The 18565-nt window shown below is 33.8% G+C and overlaps 1 protein-coding gene across 9 annotated transcripts in view; it reads right to left on the reverse strand.

Annotated features, from left to right (window-relative positions):
* LOC121425736 (actin-binding LIM protein 2-like) overlaps positions 1 to 18565 on the reverse strand; it is a 52319-nt gene that overhangs the window by 24325 nt on the left and 9429 nt on the right. For 7 of the 9 annotated variants that reach the window (XM_041621912.1, XM_041621914.1, XM_041621910.1 and 4 more), the window contains 8 exons: positions 10089 to 10261; positions 5611 to 5737; positions 5012 to 5105; positions 4527 to 4614; positions 4256 to 4293; positions 3836 to 3907; positions 2928 to 3141; positions 1073 to 1087 (listed from right to left, as the gene is read on the reverse strand). In XM_041621912.1, the coding sequence (XP_041477846.1) occupies positions 1073 to 1087; positions 2928 to 3141; positions 3836 to 3907; positions 4256 to 4293; positions 4527 to 4614; positions 5012 to 5105; positions 5611 to 5737; positions 10089 to 10261 (821 nt within the window). The remainder of the gene's footprint in view (positions 1 to 1072; positions 1088 to 2927; positions 3142 to 3835; positions 3908 to 4255; positions 4294 to 4526; positions 4615 to 5011; positions 5106 to 5610; positions 5738 to 10088; positions 10262 to 18565) is intronic. The other 2 variants (XM_041621911.1, XM_041621916.1) reach the window with 1 other exon arrangement.

An 18565-nucleotide genomic window follows, 5' to 3' on the forward strand; every position in this document is an offset into this window, starting at 1 on the left:
GGTGGCTTCAGTCCACCTCGAAGTTCATCAGCTCCAGGAATTTTCTGATCGGGAAATTTGCCCTGATCTAACCCGATCAGAAAATAAGTAATTTTGGCAGTGGGAAATTAAATGACACATAATATCCCCAAAAGAAAATACCTGTTATCATAAATGGTGGGACTTGTTAAAATTACGAAAACTTTCGCAGGGATGTTTCCAAGGTCGAAGGTATTTTGGCCGTGTGAAAGTAAATTATGGGAACTTTTTTTAGCCCAATGTGTAATTGGGCGTGGGCGCCGTGGTTGGCTGCTGAGCTAGTGATTTTGAATCTTGCGCCTTACCTGCTTATCAGACCATACTGCGCATGCTCATAACTTCAAGAACTTTCGACGAAGGGTATGTTTCGGAGAGGTATGAATGCGGGAATAACTATCAGGTATTTTTGAGCCCGAAAAAATTCTTGTAATCTAACAGGAATTCTTGTGATCAAAGTGGTTTGAAACTGCCTATTGAGATTTATTTGAAATCTCAAATGATTTCAAAATCAATTACTTAGGGTTCCACTCTATATCCACAGTTTGGCTTGGCACTATACATGGCCGATCCAGATTAGTTTCAAATCTATATAAAAATGTAAGTGTAATGACTGTCATTCTCAGCAGAATATTGATTCTGATATGAAAAAAAGGTGGTAAATTCAAAATGAATATAATCATGTTAGAATATAAATACTAAACAGGTTTGACTAACACAGAGTGCAAACTGATATAAATTTGTTTTTTTCTACCCCCCCACAAAAAAAAATGATAGAGTCAGAAATAAGAAAATATACAGAAGTATTGAATTCTCAAAATTACAAAGGAAAGATATTTTCCATGCACCAGGAATAATTTTCATCGTTATATTTCTGACAAATCCAGTGCAGCAGGAATTGTACTGGGAAGATAATAAAATCAATTTTCTTTTTTTTAAAGAGCAAAAAAAGATGATTCAGCACCATGCATTCTAGCATACATGCATACATCCATCAGCCATGCAAACATTGTGACATACACAAGCACAATAAGTAAACAAAAGTATTTTGTATTACCATTGTTTACATATTCTGTGGAGATGCCATAAGAACAGAGCGGGTGCCACAACAATAGACATAAAAAAGAAAAGGAAAAATAGACAGCAAAAAAAAGAGGAGAAATGTAATTTACAAGGATATAACCAAGGTTACGATGCACGCTGTGACATTGATAGTAGGTAAATACACATCAAATCATTTGAAATCTTGGAAAAAATACAAATTTCATTGTCGAGATTTTTCCGTTGATCATATGTGATGTAAAAACAAACATCACTGAAGTTTCTTTTATAGAATAAGACCCTTAAGATCATTTGAGATAACATCGATAGGGTCGTCAATTTAATATTCTTTTAGACTCAAAATCCTTTTCATTTTGAACAAAAAAGAACCCCCAAAACAGATACACTAGTATCTGGATACGGAGAGAAGAAATGAAAGAGGGATAAATATTTTCTATTTATAAAATTGTTCTATCAGATGTATGGTTATATTCGTTACAAGATTCTATCTTTGATAATACCTTACATACTTCAATTCTTTAATTACACCAAGTTTTTTATTTTTTTCATATTTTGTTTTTAGGTTGAACAGTTTACCAAAAGTTTTCAATCCTCTCTAACTCAATACAGCCAATCAATTCCATCCTATAACTCATACTAAACTCTCCAAGTGTAATTCTGAATTATATGGCACTGCTATCATTTCCTGAACAGCACCACCTTGTGTCAAAACTCAAAAAGTGTAGCAGCACAAACGTACTTTGATCTTGCTGACAAAAATCAGACAAAGAACTCAATACCAGGACCAATGACATGAAGAGAGGATTTGTAGAAATAGTAATATTTGAATCATTTTGAATAACTTCTGCTTTTACAGTTCTTACATGTGGGGAAAATAAACTAAATATATACATATAGACCTGTATAAGTTGGGGGAGGGGGCTTTGCTCTACATATTTTATGGGAGATGGGGTCCTGGCAAAGGATTATATACACATTACAATCCAGAATGTTTACAAATGATACCTTAAACCACACATTTCAAAGAGGGGCACAAAGAGAAGGTACTTTCGTTTCACATAATAATCTCTTGCATATACATGTAATAAATAATTTTGACGTTTTGGGTAATTATCTATCATCCTGCCACTGTTTTGTTTTATTTTTGTTTGTTTTTTTGCTATCATCCATATTGCTTAATAGCAATACTGAGATGCAAAACAACAAAGAAGAAGAGTACATATATTCTTTCCTGGAAAAGAATATGTCTCATAAGTATTTGTGCATCATGCGAACAGTTATAATGAAAAAAGTGTGCATTATCTAACTGTGAATCGACTCTCATTCATATCTGGTGACAGAATACATAGCAGTATATTCATGCATTCATAAATGCTTAATCTTAACACCATGATTAAATAAAAATGAGAGTTATATTTACTCTTATTCATACAACAAGTATTTCTTCTCTCTTATTGATGAAAGCTAAGAAGAAACTAATTTTGCAAATACGGTAAGGTTCACCTGATTAAACAAAAGAAATATATTTGTTGGGGTCATTTTCAGGGAACGCACAATATGATCTTCTGAAGGGGTACCTGAATAAAACAATAATAGTTTACTGATATCTGGGGCCCATAACAGAAAGGTTAGCCATTAATCACTAATTTGAAAGACCAATTCTGATTGGTTCCTCGTCAGTCTACTGAGGAACACTTGCATGTAACGATGATCTTAATAGGCCATTTCATTTAGCGATTAATCGCTAACTTTGTGTTACGGAGTCCTGGTCTTACAACCTACACATACCAAAGAATAGTCCAGATAAAGAATAAAAAGCTAGCTCTAAGTTATTGGATGTTTGTACGTACCTGGTCTGTGGAAATGTGGACTGACCGGTGCCTCTGGACTGACCGCCACTGGCTTGGGATAGATGGTGTTGGAGAGGGAGAAGGGCGATAGATAGGTGTAGCTGTAGTCTGGACTCTGAGGACTAAGGCTGTTGGAGGACCGACGGGATGGAGAGGACAGGTGGGTAGGGGTGTGGAAGTGCCCCCTCGCTAGGACAGGGGAGGCTGGGGTGGACTGGAGGAGGTAGGTCAGAAGAGGAATTAACAAAATGGAAGTTGAACAAGTTTGAAAAGGAAGAGAGAGATGAAAGAGAGAGGTGAAAGCCAGGAAAGAGAGTGAGAAATGAAGATGAGAAAAAGATTAACATAGAGGGAGAGAGAGCTCAAAGGTGAAAGGGGGTAAGAGGAGAGAGGAAAGAAGAGGTGAAGGGGATGTATAGGATGAAAATAAAAAATGTAATAAAAGGTAAACATACAAAAAATGTATTATTCATTTTATGTCATGATGGTTAACTAAATTGTGAATACTCCTCCCTTTTTAATGACTGTGTTTTTTGCTAACATGTCTTTTTATGGAAAAAAATTGTATTTTCAATTCATTCCCATCATTTCATTTATCCTTATATAATATGTAAAACTAATGCTGTATTCTAAAGAGGGTTGGCACAAAATTAACAGCCCAACTCATAAAATAGACCAATTACAAAAATACAATAAAAATAATCAATAAAATCCCTTTCACTTCTTTGATTAATATTTTTATTTATAGAAAAAAGAATATTTACTTTTTATTTTATCAGATCTGTTCAATTTGTAAAAAGGAAAGGCTTAACATTTTAAGTTTCATGATCTAGATGGCAAAATGTTTACATATAATGAATTTTGCTTGTTTGATTGCTTTTAATTTGAAAGTAATTCCTAAAACTCACCTGTGATTTTCCTCTATTATAATCAAATAAAATAGCGTTCTCCTTAATTCTTGAGGGGAAGAAACCTAATGCCTTTTAGAAAAAAAAATAGGAGAAATATAGGGTTAAATTAACTCATTGCAGCATTAAACCCTCATTGAATGTAATCAGATAATAGTCAAATTAATATTTGTATCTGAAAGATTTATTCACTGTTTTCTTCACAGAAATACTTTTTCGTTGAAAACTGTTTAAATTAAATATCAATTTATTAACAAAATATAATCTTAAAAGAAACATGGATTCAATAACCAACAAGATTAATTGTTATCTATAAAATATCACCAACAGATAGAAATTCAGTTAAAAAATTAATATCACATGTCACATGATAAAAACCATGACACATTATTGCACATGAAAAAAAAAACTTTTACTTACCCTTCCTTTCGTGCAATCTGGATGCCAGATTTCTGTTCCTGTTTCAAGGAAAGAAAACAATAAATGGTAAAAACATCTAAAGCCTACAAAATTTCATAACGGGTGCCAAGTTCCTACGGGAGTTACCACAAACAGAAACAGAAATTCCACATTACAATCAACAATGTACTGTACATGTACAACAAGATGAGTAAAAGTATGTATTGGGAGATGGAAAAAACAAATCCTATTCCAACTCAATGCATACCCAGTTGTTGCTATGTTTACTTACCTTGTACAAACATATCTTCTCCTTCATTGAAGTGGTTTCCACATCTTCCACACTTAGCACAGGTCGGATGGTATTTATGATCTCCAGCCTGTTATAATGAAAACAATAATGAAAATCACAAAAGGATAAAAATAGTCATCTAGGAATAAATATATTGGATGTATTAATTCCCTATTGGAAAGTTATCTCCTTAAAAATCTAGTAGTCGTATCTTTCTTAGTATTATTTCATTCTTAAGCTCCTCCGTTATCACATTGGTACGGTTAATCTTCAAACATATCTTCATGTGTATTTATTAGATTTTTTTATCTTTATTTCTGTTTTCACTCTTTCATCCATACTTCTCTTTTTTCACTTTCCTCCTTACTCATTTTCATTTCTTTTCCTATTTTTCCTTTACTTCAGTCTTTTGTTAAAACATTCACCATTCTAGTTATCAAACTTTCATTTATTTTCTCAAAATTCTAAATTGAAACCAGACTCACCTCAAGGACCTTCCCTGTGATGAAGTTATCACATCTTGAACACTTGACTCCAAATAACTGGTGGAAATCTCGTTCACAATACGGCTGTCCATCCCTGTAACAAACAAAGGAGAAATAAAGACCCGGTATCATAAAATTTGAAATCAAATGCATGGTGATGATTATGGTGGTGATGATGATGATGATGATGATGATGATAATGATGATGCATGATGATGATGATGGTGATAATGATGATAATGATAATGATGCATTATGATGATGATGATGATGATGATAATGATGATGATAATGATGATGATGATAATGATTATGATGATGATGTTCATGATGCTGATGATGATGATGGTGTTGGTGACGATGATGGTGGTGTTGGTGATGATGATGGTGATAATGATGATGTTGATGATGAAGGTGACAATGATGATAATGACAATGTTTGATGATGATGTTAATAACACCCCACTTTGACACAGCACTTATCGCAATGGAACAGTGTCTCTCAGCCCTTTACCAATTTCAGAGTAGCTGGTAAAATGAGAGAAAGATTGAGAAAAAATAATAATCATTTAAGGGAGAGGGGTAAAAAGTGCACTCACCTCCCCATGTACTCTCCTGTTAAGACCTTTTTGCATTTGTGACACTTGAAACACCAGACGTGCCAGTGTTTATCCAGAGCAACTAAGGCTTGTCCTTGTGTGATGTCATCGTTGCACTGGGCACATCCTACAAGATGGAGGAAGAAGATAAGAAAAGGCAGAAATATATTGGTTAAAGTCACTGAATATCATTACACATCCCCTCAATTTCCCTTCTTTATTGCTTATTCCAGTATCAAATTATGTTTAACAATCCTTTCAAGGTCAAGTCCACCTCAGAGATATGTTGAATTAAATCAATAAAGGAAAATCAGAAAAGCAATGCTGAAAATTTCATCAAAATCAGAAGTAAAATGAGAAAGTTATGACACTTTAAAGTTTCGCTTATTTTTCACAACATAGTTATATGCACAATTTAGTTACATGCAAATGAGAGAGTCGATGGCGTCCCTCACTCACTATTTTTTTAATTGTTTGAATTATACAATAATTTAATATTTACAGTAAGGACCAATTTGACTGAACCATAAAATGTTAAACAATGGTAATTCCACACGTTCGGGGAGAAATAAAATTTTGTTTCACCAGACAATGAGGAGAAAATAAGAATTTATTCATACTTCATACAATAAAATACAAAATGAATAATGAGTGAGTGATGGCATCAGTTCCCTCATTTGCATACCAACCTTGATGTGCAGATAAATATTTTGTGAAATTAAGCAAAAATTAAAAATGTCATAACTTTCTAGCTTTACAACTGATGATGAAATTTTCAGTGTAACACTTCTTGGATTTTTCTCTTTTTATTGGGGTGGACTTGTGCTTTAAAAATATAAATAATTATACATTATTTTCATAATATGAATTTGTATAGAACACATCTGAAATATTGCAATATCTCTATATTAACATCTGATTTCATATGCAAATCCCCATAGAAAACTAATGTTCCTGTATACAAAAAGACAACTCTTGAGAATTTCCCATCGTGGTAAAATTTACAAAGCATATCATATTCATTGCACTCGATCCTCTACTCCATTCAGTGCTAATTTACAATCCAAACCTTAATTTACAAGCCATTTCTTTTGACATCAAATTCTCAATAAGTGAAATGAGATGGGGTTGAGTAATTTCTTACTTTCAATTTGAGTGCCATTTTCATCATTAGGTATATGTGACCACGTTGATGAGATAAAATACAATTTCATGAAGTCTAGGACGAAAATCTTTGTGCTCGGTTTTATCATCATCATACTTTTATTAACCAAGAAATAATGGGTAAAGGATCAAATATACACTATAATCTTCTGAGAAGTGAGGAAATTTCACTTTGGCTGTATAGGGAAATACTATTGCTTTTAAAATCTTGTTGGTAATTTTCAAATTTCAAAGTAAAAATCATTAATTATTAATTCATGAAGTGCCATGATGTCTATAAGCGAAATGTCGTAGTTTGGTAGGGGTTCATAATGGAATTTGTCTGACAAAATACTTCATGTGAAATTTACCCAATGGGTGATTTCAAGTCCGGTGTTGGTGTTGAAATTGGGATAGCTTCCATTAGCTCCAAGACTTATGCAGTGTTTGTAAAACCGATCCAGATCACATTATTGACATCTCAACAACTAGTGAGTGACTTTACTGGACCATACCTTCATTTTACGTTTGGTGTTATAATCGTGTAAAAATTGACCTAACAGCAACAACAGCAATGGTCATCACCCATTGTTCTCAGGCGAAAAGTTCACTGTATTAACTCAAACTATAGGAGGCATTTCATGAACCATTCTTTTCTATGATTCTTCTTGACAACATCCTCAAAAATGTTCAGCCAAGAGCAAATTTGCAAACAAAAAATAATGGCAACACATTTCATGAGACTGTACCCGCCTGAAAAGGATTCAGAATCGAAAGGGTTGCTTTTCCCATCTCTGATCACTTACGGTGACTAAGCCCCTGCAGACTGGCTAATTATTAATAATAGATGGGTTTACAAATATGTCAAACCTGATGTTACTTATTTACAGATAATATCAGACATAAAACTTGACCGATATGTGGTCTGTGAGAACTAATTATCTGACGAAACTAAATCTTCTTTGCTTGCTTTTTAAAGATTTTGAATCATAAACAGAATCCTCCCAGCCATGTAAATGTCTGATGATCTTTTGATTCATATAAACAAGAACTTAAAAATTAATCGACATGACGTCAGAGAAGGAGCTGAGCATAATAACAATATCTTGGAATGACGTTATACGAGCTCTGTTTTGATTTGACAATAAACATATCCTGCATCTCTTCTTTAATTGGTCTACAGAGAAAGTATTTCTGTTTTGTTCAAATAATAATGCCTGTTTGAATTGAAAACATAACTTTCTTGATTATAATCACTTGTTTAAGCCAGACTCACATGGAGCATTGTGGCCCAGTGGATTAGTCTTCAGACTTTGAAACAGAGGGTCGTGGGTTCGAATCCCAGCTTTGGCGTAATTTCCTTCAGCAAGAAACTGATCCACAATGTGCTGCACTCGACCCAGGTGAGGTAAATGGGAACCAGTAGGAAGTAATTCCTTAAAAAGCTGTGTGTGCTATGAACACCTAGCCTAGCTGGGTAATATAGGAGTGCCTTGAGCACCTAACAAGGTGGATATGTGCGCAATATAAATACCCTATATTATTATTATATGGAATATAATGAGTGTGAATATGAAGAGTGTACTCTTAAAATATCAAAGGTACGAGGGCCGACATTTCATGAACTATTTGATGAGACTAAAGTCCATGGATCCAATGTCACAAACCATTGTTCGTATCGACCACCAATTATCTGGCACATTAACTGTTTGTATGCAAACACTCCTGTTATAATTTTAATGATATTATGAATATCATATAACCTATGAGAGAGAGAAAAAACAGTGGATAACATTTCAGTATACTAATTTAATTCAGTATGATATATATACATAGTTTGCTGTATCATTTTGTGGTTTATTTTTTTATTTATTCTTCCACAGATTATAAAAGCATAACATAATTATGTTTTTAAAAAATGGAAAGGGGTGAACAGGTTTTCCTGTCGTTTAATTTTTTGCACTGCCACCATTTGATCTGAAGAGGATTTGGGGCCTTAACAAATCCTGCTTTATTTCTCACAATTATGTTTTCAAACACAGGCGAGCACGTTCTTTAAATTTCTTGGTAATGGCGGTTTGTGGATAGAGGAACATGCGTGTGTACTATCTACGGATGTAATACACATTAACGAGGCAAACTCGTCAATCAACCTGTCATGGCGTTATATCCCCTATCTTATCTCGGACTCCGTGTAAGGAGAGGGACAAACAGAGGGGTTTATGCACACCCATCTATCAACATAAGTGCCTTACAGAAGTAACAGCCTTAAATACTGGCCTCTATTCCATCAGAAAACTTGATAAGGTCTTGCCAAAATGAACTTGAAGTCAAGAATAAAAGATTTAAGTATCATATTTTCTCTTCTTGACACAATATTTGCCCTGTCAGTGTGTATAATTCCTCGGAGGCAACATACATGGGGGTGGAATACTTTTCATCCAGTTAATCTGTAGTAAATATAAAGCAATGTGATTTCCATAATGAGAACATGGAGATGAAATGGGAATCCAGTAGAAAGAGTTTTTTTTTTTAAGTAAGAGAATCGATGAAATGATTTCTACAGAAAGAATTTGATGCTGAAAGAGATGATGTAGAACATTAGGTGGTTTCAGACCGCCTCGAAGTTCGTCAGTTCCAGGTATTCTCTGATTGGGGAATTTACCCCGATCAAAAAATACCAGGTAGTTTGGTATGGTAATGTGAAAGCAAACTAGCGTTATTTCCCCGATATAAAATACCCGCTAAATAGTAGTGGCAAAATTACAAGAACTTCTGCGGGGATTTTCCAAGGTCGCAGGTATTTTGGTAATGTGGAAGCAATTTACAGGAACTTTAAGCCCAGCATGTCTTGGATGTAGGCGCCGTGGATGTCTGCTGGGCCAGTGATTTGGAATCCCGAAGGGTATGTTTCGGGGCGGTATGCATGCAGGAGTTATTAATGGGTATTTTCTAGCATAAAAAAGTTCTTGTAATTTAACAGGGATTCTTATGATCGATACTGATGGTGACCGATTTGACATTGAGAGCATTAGGTTATTTGCCATCATGTCATACTTTCATGTATGTTATGGAGTCTCTGTTCATTCTAAACTTCTGAATTTTTGAGGGTGTTTGATCTCCACACTTTACCTTAAAAATTGAATTTGATCAAAATGAACATTGAAAGAATCGATGCACAAGGAGTGCAAGTACAAGTTTGTGTTAATTTGTCATTCTAGCACTACAGTAATCACACATTCCATTGCCAGATGAGTCAATGAAACCTTGATCCACAGCAGTCAAAGAGGACCAAACTGGTCCAAGAACTTGTTAAAAGGACCAAGTCTACTCACTGATAGCTCCTGGGTAAGATGACGTTTCTCTAGCTTTCTCCGGGATGATTCCGTTGGCCTTGCTCTGGGTTTCCCTATTCCGTTTGTCGTTCGACAATCCTGGAACATTACAGGTGTCGCACATGACGTCCTTTCCATCGTACGTGACTTTCTCTCCTGGAGGTAGCGGAACCCTGGAGAAACACAGAAAAAAAGAAAGAATTGATACAATTAAAAATCCATTTGCAGGTTTCTTCCTCATAATTTCCAAGACCTTTTCATTTTGTGAAATAAACGGAAAAAGGAATGCATGCTGTTGACTGAAGGCACAGAGGTTTTTGCATGTAAGAACAATCTTTGGCATTTTCATCATCATTTCAAAGTTGGTGTTTATATTTTTGTTACTGCAAAAAAAGATGTACTGCATCCAAAATTAGGCCATATTAATTATAACAACAGATGTATTAGTCCCACTTAAATTGTTTGCATGGATATTTGCTTCCCTTTCATTACCATATCTCAAAATTAATAACTATGATCAATTTCACATAATCATATACAAAGGTTTTAGACATCACCATATATAATTCAACCATTATGTGTATTTGTGTCAATAAATAGGAACAAAATTAGCCCAGTTATTACAATTTAATCAAAGTTTTGAAACTCCACCCTCTTCATTCATGCACAACAAGCAAATAGACCACACAACCCAATGTGTTTTTGTTGGTAATATCATTTTTGCATGCAAATGGTTGAATAGAGTTCCAGTAAACCACCATAAAGAAAGCCTTGCCATTTGACGTATTCTAAATCAAAGAAAGGTGCGTACATTTGATGTCATATAACATAATCAAACATGTTTATTCATATTTGCTAATGTGCTGTGATGTTATTTGCATAATTTATATCTTTATGATATGATATGTTTAACTATATTATTATCCATTCAATTGATGAGAATGTGAGTCATGAAATTATTTTCATATATACGTGGTTTACTGAACAAAATTCATTTCCATTTAATTCAATTCTGTAAAAGAATATCAACATCTTCTTCATGAACAAAAAAACACTCTTCTTTTTGAATGGCAATAGAGGATTGTTGGGTTATTCAAGAATAATGCCACAAAATCACACACATTCATTAAATGTCAATATTTTCTCATACATTGTATCATTGGCATTCAACAGGTAATTGACAAGGTTGTTGGGAAATTCACACAATAAATATTTTGAAAACCTGATTCAGGTAATAAATCAAAGTCCAATTCATGGGGGTCCTACATCAGTACTAAATGCCCATAACCAACCATGCTGTTTTAAGTGCTCTAATATTACTGTGCTGAGATCGCCAATTTCACAGCTTGAAAGGAACCAGCTCTTTCCAACACCTGTGTATCTACACCTGGGTAGCGAGTGGCAAAATCATGATTTACAAAGAACTATTTAGGTGCTTCCTGCTGATAATTTTATATATTAATGCCACACAAAATTGACATGCATAGTTACTACTGAACATTTTTTCATAGTTTCAAATTGGGTTCATAGTTTGACTATTTCTAATTACACGATAATGGTTATAAATGTTTGATCCAATATCTTCAGAGCACAAGAAAGACATTGTGATATATAAATTCTAAATCAGCATCATCAAATACTTTTTCCCATCCACGTATGCACACTTATGATCAATTTGAATTAATTCATTAATCAACACAGTATCATGCATGTGTATACTTTGAAGACTCAAAGTGGTGTTATTTATGAACAAATACATTACCAATTCATTAATAGCTATAGTTGGTTAATTAGTACATACTCAATATATATTTTCCAACAAAAATACAAATTTTGTCAAACCTATGACAGAGGTATAACATTATTGAAGTTGTTAGATGGCCACTACTGGATAAGAGAAGTGGGAATTCTGCCATCAATACCATCTTCTCCTGAACATGCTGAAGGCATACATGTACATACACAAGAGGACACTGCTGCAGGAGAGGAATTGTTGAGAAGTTAGACTCCATCTTGTATTGTCCAAATCCTCATCCCATTTTCTTCAATTTACAGAGCAAACTTTGCCTCCCGAGATTCGGTCAAACAGGATCATACGGTAACACATCTTTTATCGTCCCCACAGGGACGGACCAGATTACGTGTGAAAGATTACGTGCGAGGGCGCCGTTAAGATAGAGTCGCCTCTTTTCCAACCTTTCTCAGGCATTGTACCCTCATTTACTTGAGTTAAGCATTTCTTGCTCGTTCACATAATATCACAAAAAATAGAATTGGTGTTACAGCAAGTAAACAAGAGGTTCATGTAGAGTATATTCTTGATGATACCCTAAAAATCTTTTTACTAAATTGAATTTCTAGACTAGAAGTGCTGAATATTTTATATTTCATTTTGAAAACTTTTACTTCCCCCCCCCAAAAAAAAAAGTAGCTAGGCTAAAGGAATTCACATCTTCAGAAGATACATAACCCCATCCCATTTTTCACTGAACTCACTCATCAAATTCATTGTACTGATATTGTCTCTTAATTTGTTATCTATTCTAAAAACTATATAACATTTCAAATCACGTGAAAATACTCTAAAGGATAAATCAGTGATGACAGAACATCCTAAAAACTTAATTTGTATCTAAAAATCTACAAAATCTGTCATTTTCAAATTATAATCCAATTAATTGCCCAGTTTTCTCAATCATATATTGCTGTACAGTATAAGTCGACATGGAATTCTCAATTTTTTTAATTTTTATCTGACCATTCAGGTAACCTGACGATCTGTATTACTCTGCTATCTACCAACACAAAGCAGTCCACATATACAAAGCCTCAAAGATTTTTTATGAAAATGAAATTAAAATGTAGTTGACAATGGATCAAGCAAATCAATCCTATGTAAATTAAATTACCAATATTTAAAAAGAATGAAATTCAAAATGAAGAAAGACAAAACTTTTGATAATCTTTATTCAAGACCAGTGGTTGAACTTGAGCTTGGAGCAAATATGTACAGCAAGACTGTCAGTGGAAAGGAGACAATATTTGCTTGACTCAATTAATGTAGGAGTGTCTATATTTGAAGACACATTGGTCCCAGACATAGAGATGCATAGTATGGCAAGATGGTGAGAATGATGGCTCATGAAAATCAATACTGAATAAGAGGTGATAAAAAGAGGCATTTTTTTCATGCTCAAGCACTCAAACAGTCCTTAAAAAAATGCTATGAATTATGGGGAACACCTATATTTTTAGAAGCTATTTTTGGCATACTTCCTCTGACATCCTTTATCATTTCTTTACCTCTTTGATACTTTTCGACCTATACATCGAGACATATGTAGTGGCTATCACAATAATACCTTGAAAATACCTTGCAGCCCTGCTAAAGCTGGGGTAATAATAAGCAGCACTTAAAAACATTGTTGCATATTATTATTAATATCATTGATATATATCCCGTGTGATATTATCATAATATGAGAAACTAGAAATAAACTGAAATACCCCTTAGGTTCTAATATTAATCAATTTGTAATGATTCCAAAATATCACAAATATTACATATGAAATTGTCCTTTGATTTCTGAAACATGAGTCCAAATTGAAACTTAATGTTCATCCCTATCCCGTGCCACAAAGACTCATTCATCCCAGTGTTCCAGTAAACCACCATTAAGAAAACCTTGCCCTTTGACGTATTCCAAATCAAAGAAAGGTGCATACATTTGATGTCATATACATTTTTTTAATGTGCTGCGATGTTATTCATGTTATTTGCATTTATATCTTTATGACATGACATGTTTAACTATATTCTTATCAATTCATTTTATGAGAATGTGAGTCATAAATATGTGGTTTACTGAACAAAATTAATTTCCATTTCATTCAATTCTTAAAAAAACACATTAACATCTTCTTCATAAACAAAAAACACTCTTCTTCTTTTTGTTTTTTTTTTCAAGAATAATGCCACAAAAAATCACGCACATTAATTAAATGTCAATATTTTTTCATACATGGTATGCAAACAAGCCAAACAGTTCATTGGCATTCAACAGGTTATTGACAAGGTTGTTGGGAAATTCACACAATAAATATTTTGAAAACCTGATTCAGGTAATAAATCAAAGTCCATATCATGGGGGTCCTACTTCAGTACTAAATGCCCATAACCATCCATACTGTTCTAAGTGCTCTAATATTACTGTGCTGAGATCGCCAATTTCACAGCTTTAAAGGAACCAGCTCTTTCCAACACCTGTGTATCTACACCTGGGTAGCGAGTGGCAAAATCATGATTTACAAAGAACGATTTAGGTGCTTCCTGCTGATAATTTTATATATTAATGCCACACAAAATTGACATGCATAGTTACTACTGAACATTTTTTCATAGTTTCAAATTGGGTTCATAGTTTGACTATTTCTAATTACACGATAATGGTTATAAATGTTTGATCCAATATCTTCAGAGCACAAGAAAGACATTGTGATATATAAATTCTAAATCATCATCATCAAATACTTTTTCCCATCCACGTATGCACACTCAATGATCAATTTGAATTAATTCATTAATCAACACAGTATCATGCTTGTGTATACTTTGAAGAGCCAAAGTGGTATTATATATGAACAAATACATTACAAATTTATCAATAGTTATAATTATAGTTAATTAGTACATGCTCAATGTATACTTTCCAACAAAAATACAAATTTTGTCAAACATATGATAGAGGTATAACATTATTGAAATTGTTAGATGGTCACTACTGGATAAGAGAAGTGGGAATTCTGCATCAATACGATCTTCTCCTGAACATGCTGAAGGCATACATGTACATACACAAGATGATACTGCTGCAGGAGAGGAATTGTGGAGAATCTAGACTCCATCCTGAATTGTCCAAATCCTCATTCCATTTTCTTCAATTTACAGAGCAAACTTTGCCTCCCGAGATTCGGTCAAACAGGATCATACGGTAACACATCTTTTATCGTCTCCACAGGGACGGACCAGATTACGTGTGAAAGATTATGTGCGAGGGCGACGTTAGGATAGAGTCGTCTCTTTTCCAACCTTTCTCAGGCATTGTACCCTCATCTACTTGAGTTAAGCATTTCTTGCTTATTCACATATTACAAACAAGGCAAAAGCGATTTTGTGTCTCGCCCATTTATGAAAATAACCAGAAACATTGTGCTTTGCGAGGGCACGCAACAGACTTGTATCTACACTTCATTGTGAAATGACTGGGATTAAATAACACTTGTCATAAAAGTCTTGCACCTAAACTTTAATGTTGACCTAAAAATGACCTTTCACCTTACCATGTGACCTCTGACTGCAGCATAACATGCAGGTCCCCTAAGTCCATCTACCATCCAAGTTTGGTTGAAAAGTGACTTACGGTTGCGGAGTTACGTGTCATTAGGTTTGTGACGGAAAGACGACATTTGGATTCCTAAGTCTCGCCTTCACCTCTGGTGGACGAGACAAAAATGGAATTGGTGTTACACCAAGTAACCAAAAGAGGTTCATGTAGAGTATATTCTTGATGATACCCTAAAAGTCTATCTAATGCATTGAAGTAGACTAGACATGCTGAATATTTACACATTGCCACTCAACATGTCAATATGATAAACTCAGCAGCATGATTAGAAAGCGATGATTAAAAACTTTTACCCCCTCAAAAAAAAAAAGTAGCTAGGCCAAAGGATTTCACATCTTCAGAAGATACATTCCCCACCAACCCCTTCCCACTGAACTCACTCCTCAAATGCATTGAACTGATATTGTCTCCTAATTTGTTATCTATTCTAAAAACTATAAAACGTTTCAAATCACATGAAAATACTCTAGTTTATGAAAAATAAATCAGTGACAACAGAACATCTCAAAACCTTAATTTGTATAAAAATCTACAAAATCTGTCATTTTCAAATTATAATACAATGAACTGCTCAGTTTTCTCAATTATATATTGATGTACAGTATAAGTAGACATGATATTCTTGAATTTTAAATTTTTTTTATCTGACCATTCAGGTAACCTGCGATCTGTATTAAACTGCTATCTACCAACACCAAGCAGTCCACATACAAAGCCTCAAAGATTTTTAAAAAGAATTAAATTAAAATGCAGTTAACAATGGGTCAAGCAACTCAATCCTATGAAAATCAAATTACCAATATTTAAAAAGAATAAAATTCAAAATGAAGAAAGACAAAACTTTTGATAATCTTTATTCAAGACCAGTGGTTGAACTTGAGCTTGGAGCAAATATGTACAGCAAGACTGTAAGTGGAAAGGAGACAATATTTGCTTGACTCAATTAATGTAGGAGTGTCTATATTTGAAGACACATTGGTCCCAGACATAGAGATGCATAGTATGGCAAGATGGTGAGAATGATGGCTCATGAAAATCAATACTGAATAAGAGGTGATAAAAAGAGGCATTTTTTTCATGCTCAAGCACTCAAACAGTCCTTAAAAAAATGCTATGAATTATGGGGAACACCTATATTTTTTAGAAGCTATTTTTGGCATACTTCCTCTGACATCCTTTATCATTTCTTTACCTCTTTGATACTTTTCGACCTATACATCGAGACATATGTAGTGGCTATCACAATAATACCTTGAAAATACCTTGCAGCCCTGCTAAAGCTGGGGTAATAATAAGCAGCACTTAAAAACATTGTTGCATATTATTATTAATATCATTGATATATATCCCGTGTGATATTATCATAATATGAGAAACTAGAAATAAACTGAAATACCCCTTAGGTTCTAATATTAATCAATTTGTAATGATTCCAAAATATCACAAATATTACATATGAAATTGTCCTTTGATTTCTGAAACATGAGTCCAAATTGAAACTTAATGTTCATCCCTATCCCGTGCCACAAAGACTCATTCATCCCAGTGTAAGAGTGAATCCTTTGTGATATTCACCGACTGCTGGTAATAATCTGCTATCTAAGATGGGCATAAATTAGTGAAAGATACCGGGGATGTGAATTGCCGACAAATGAAGAACAGGATCTGTCAATGAAAACTCTGGGGAAATTGAAATAATTCTGTTTTTAGAGTATAGACCATGGAGGATCAATTGAAACTGTGAGCAAGTAAGAGAGTAGTGTTCATCTTATGAATAGGGCAAAAGTAGCAAGAAATACATTTTTCTCATTAATAATGATGGAATTTAATCATTTTGTCTGTAATAATTCCAATTCACCTATGATCACACTCTATGCATTTATAGTCAATCATAATTGTTTGTAGCTATTGTCCATTTATGTTGGTTAAATTTTGCATTCATGGATTAAGCGAGTTAAGTGATGATGTACCTGTGTGTTTATCCTGATAATGTTAGAATTTCATGTGCTAACACAGAAAAAATCAAATTATGACTTCATTGCAGTCTGTTAAGACTAAAATGGTTGTAAATTTAAGAACCATGGGGCCAGCTAGAGAAAGTGTGAAGAAGGCATTTCTCTCAAAAGAAGACTAATGATTAATTTCTTTACTAACAAACAATAGAAATGGGGTTTCAAAGACTTTACAAACTCATAAATTTGAATGAACACTTTCAACACAGTAAAAAAATAATTAAACAACGCTGTTTACTATATGAACCTTACAGTAATTGTTTAAACAGTTTAAATAAGTGTTTAAATCTTAAGCAACAAAGTTTAATTTTCGATATCTAATCTTCAATGAAGTGAACATGATTGTTTAAACAGTTAAACAAATGCTGTAAGGTTCATATAGTAAACAGCGTTTTTACTGTGAATCTAGACTTTCTTGATCAATCAAACTGATCAGAAACAATTTGAAAGAATTTTAGACAAGTCATCCTTGTACATGATCTCTGAAAAATAATACCTTTCATGGGTATTAACTATCACAGCTTCACTTGATTAAATGTAAATGGTGAAACAAAAGGCCTTTCATATCTCTATGATTTGCTACTGCAATCATCAGTCATATACCAGTCTCGACAACATCATCCATGACCTTATCCCGATCCCACAAAAACCATTTTCCTAGATTTGAATGCGACATATGAATTTACAAATGACAAGTCCGAGAAAATTGACCAAATCCAAAAGACAAATTTGAAAAAGGGGAGCTCATCGGGAGGAGAGTTTGCGGTTGAACTAGATAATGGTAAAGAAAGGAAATGAGATAGATTGGATGCAAATAGATATCTAGGGGAGAATGTTGCTGCTGATGATTTTCCTACATATGCCTGTATCATCTTGAGGACAAGATGACAAGATTGTTTATCTTTTCAGAAGCAGCTGCCTATTATTTGACTTTTGACAATTGGTTTTACCATATTTGAGGGATTTTTAACTGGATAGTGGATCTGCACATTTTACAAAATTTAATTCATACGTTTAAATATTTTGTTAATAATACAAAAGTGACATGTTTGCATTAGAT

Source organism: Lytechinus variegatus, chromosome 12 (assembly GCF_018143015.1).
Source record: "Lytechinus variegatus isolate NC3 chromosome 12, Lvar_3.0, whole genome shotgun sequence".
Taxonomy (NCBI): Eukaryota; Metazoa; Echinodermata; class Echinoidea; order Temnopleuroida; family Toxopneustidae; genus Lytechinus; species Lytechinus variegatus.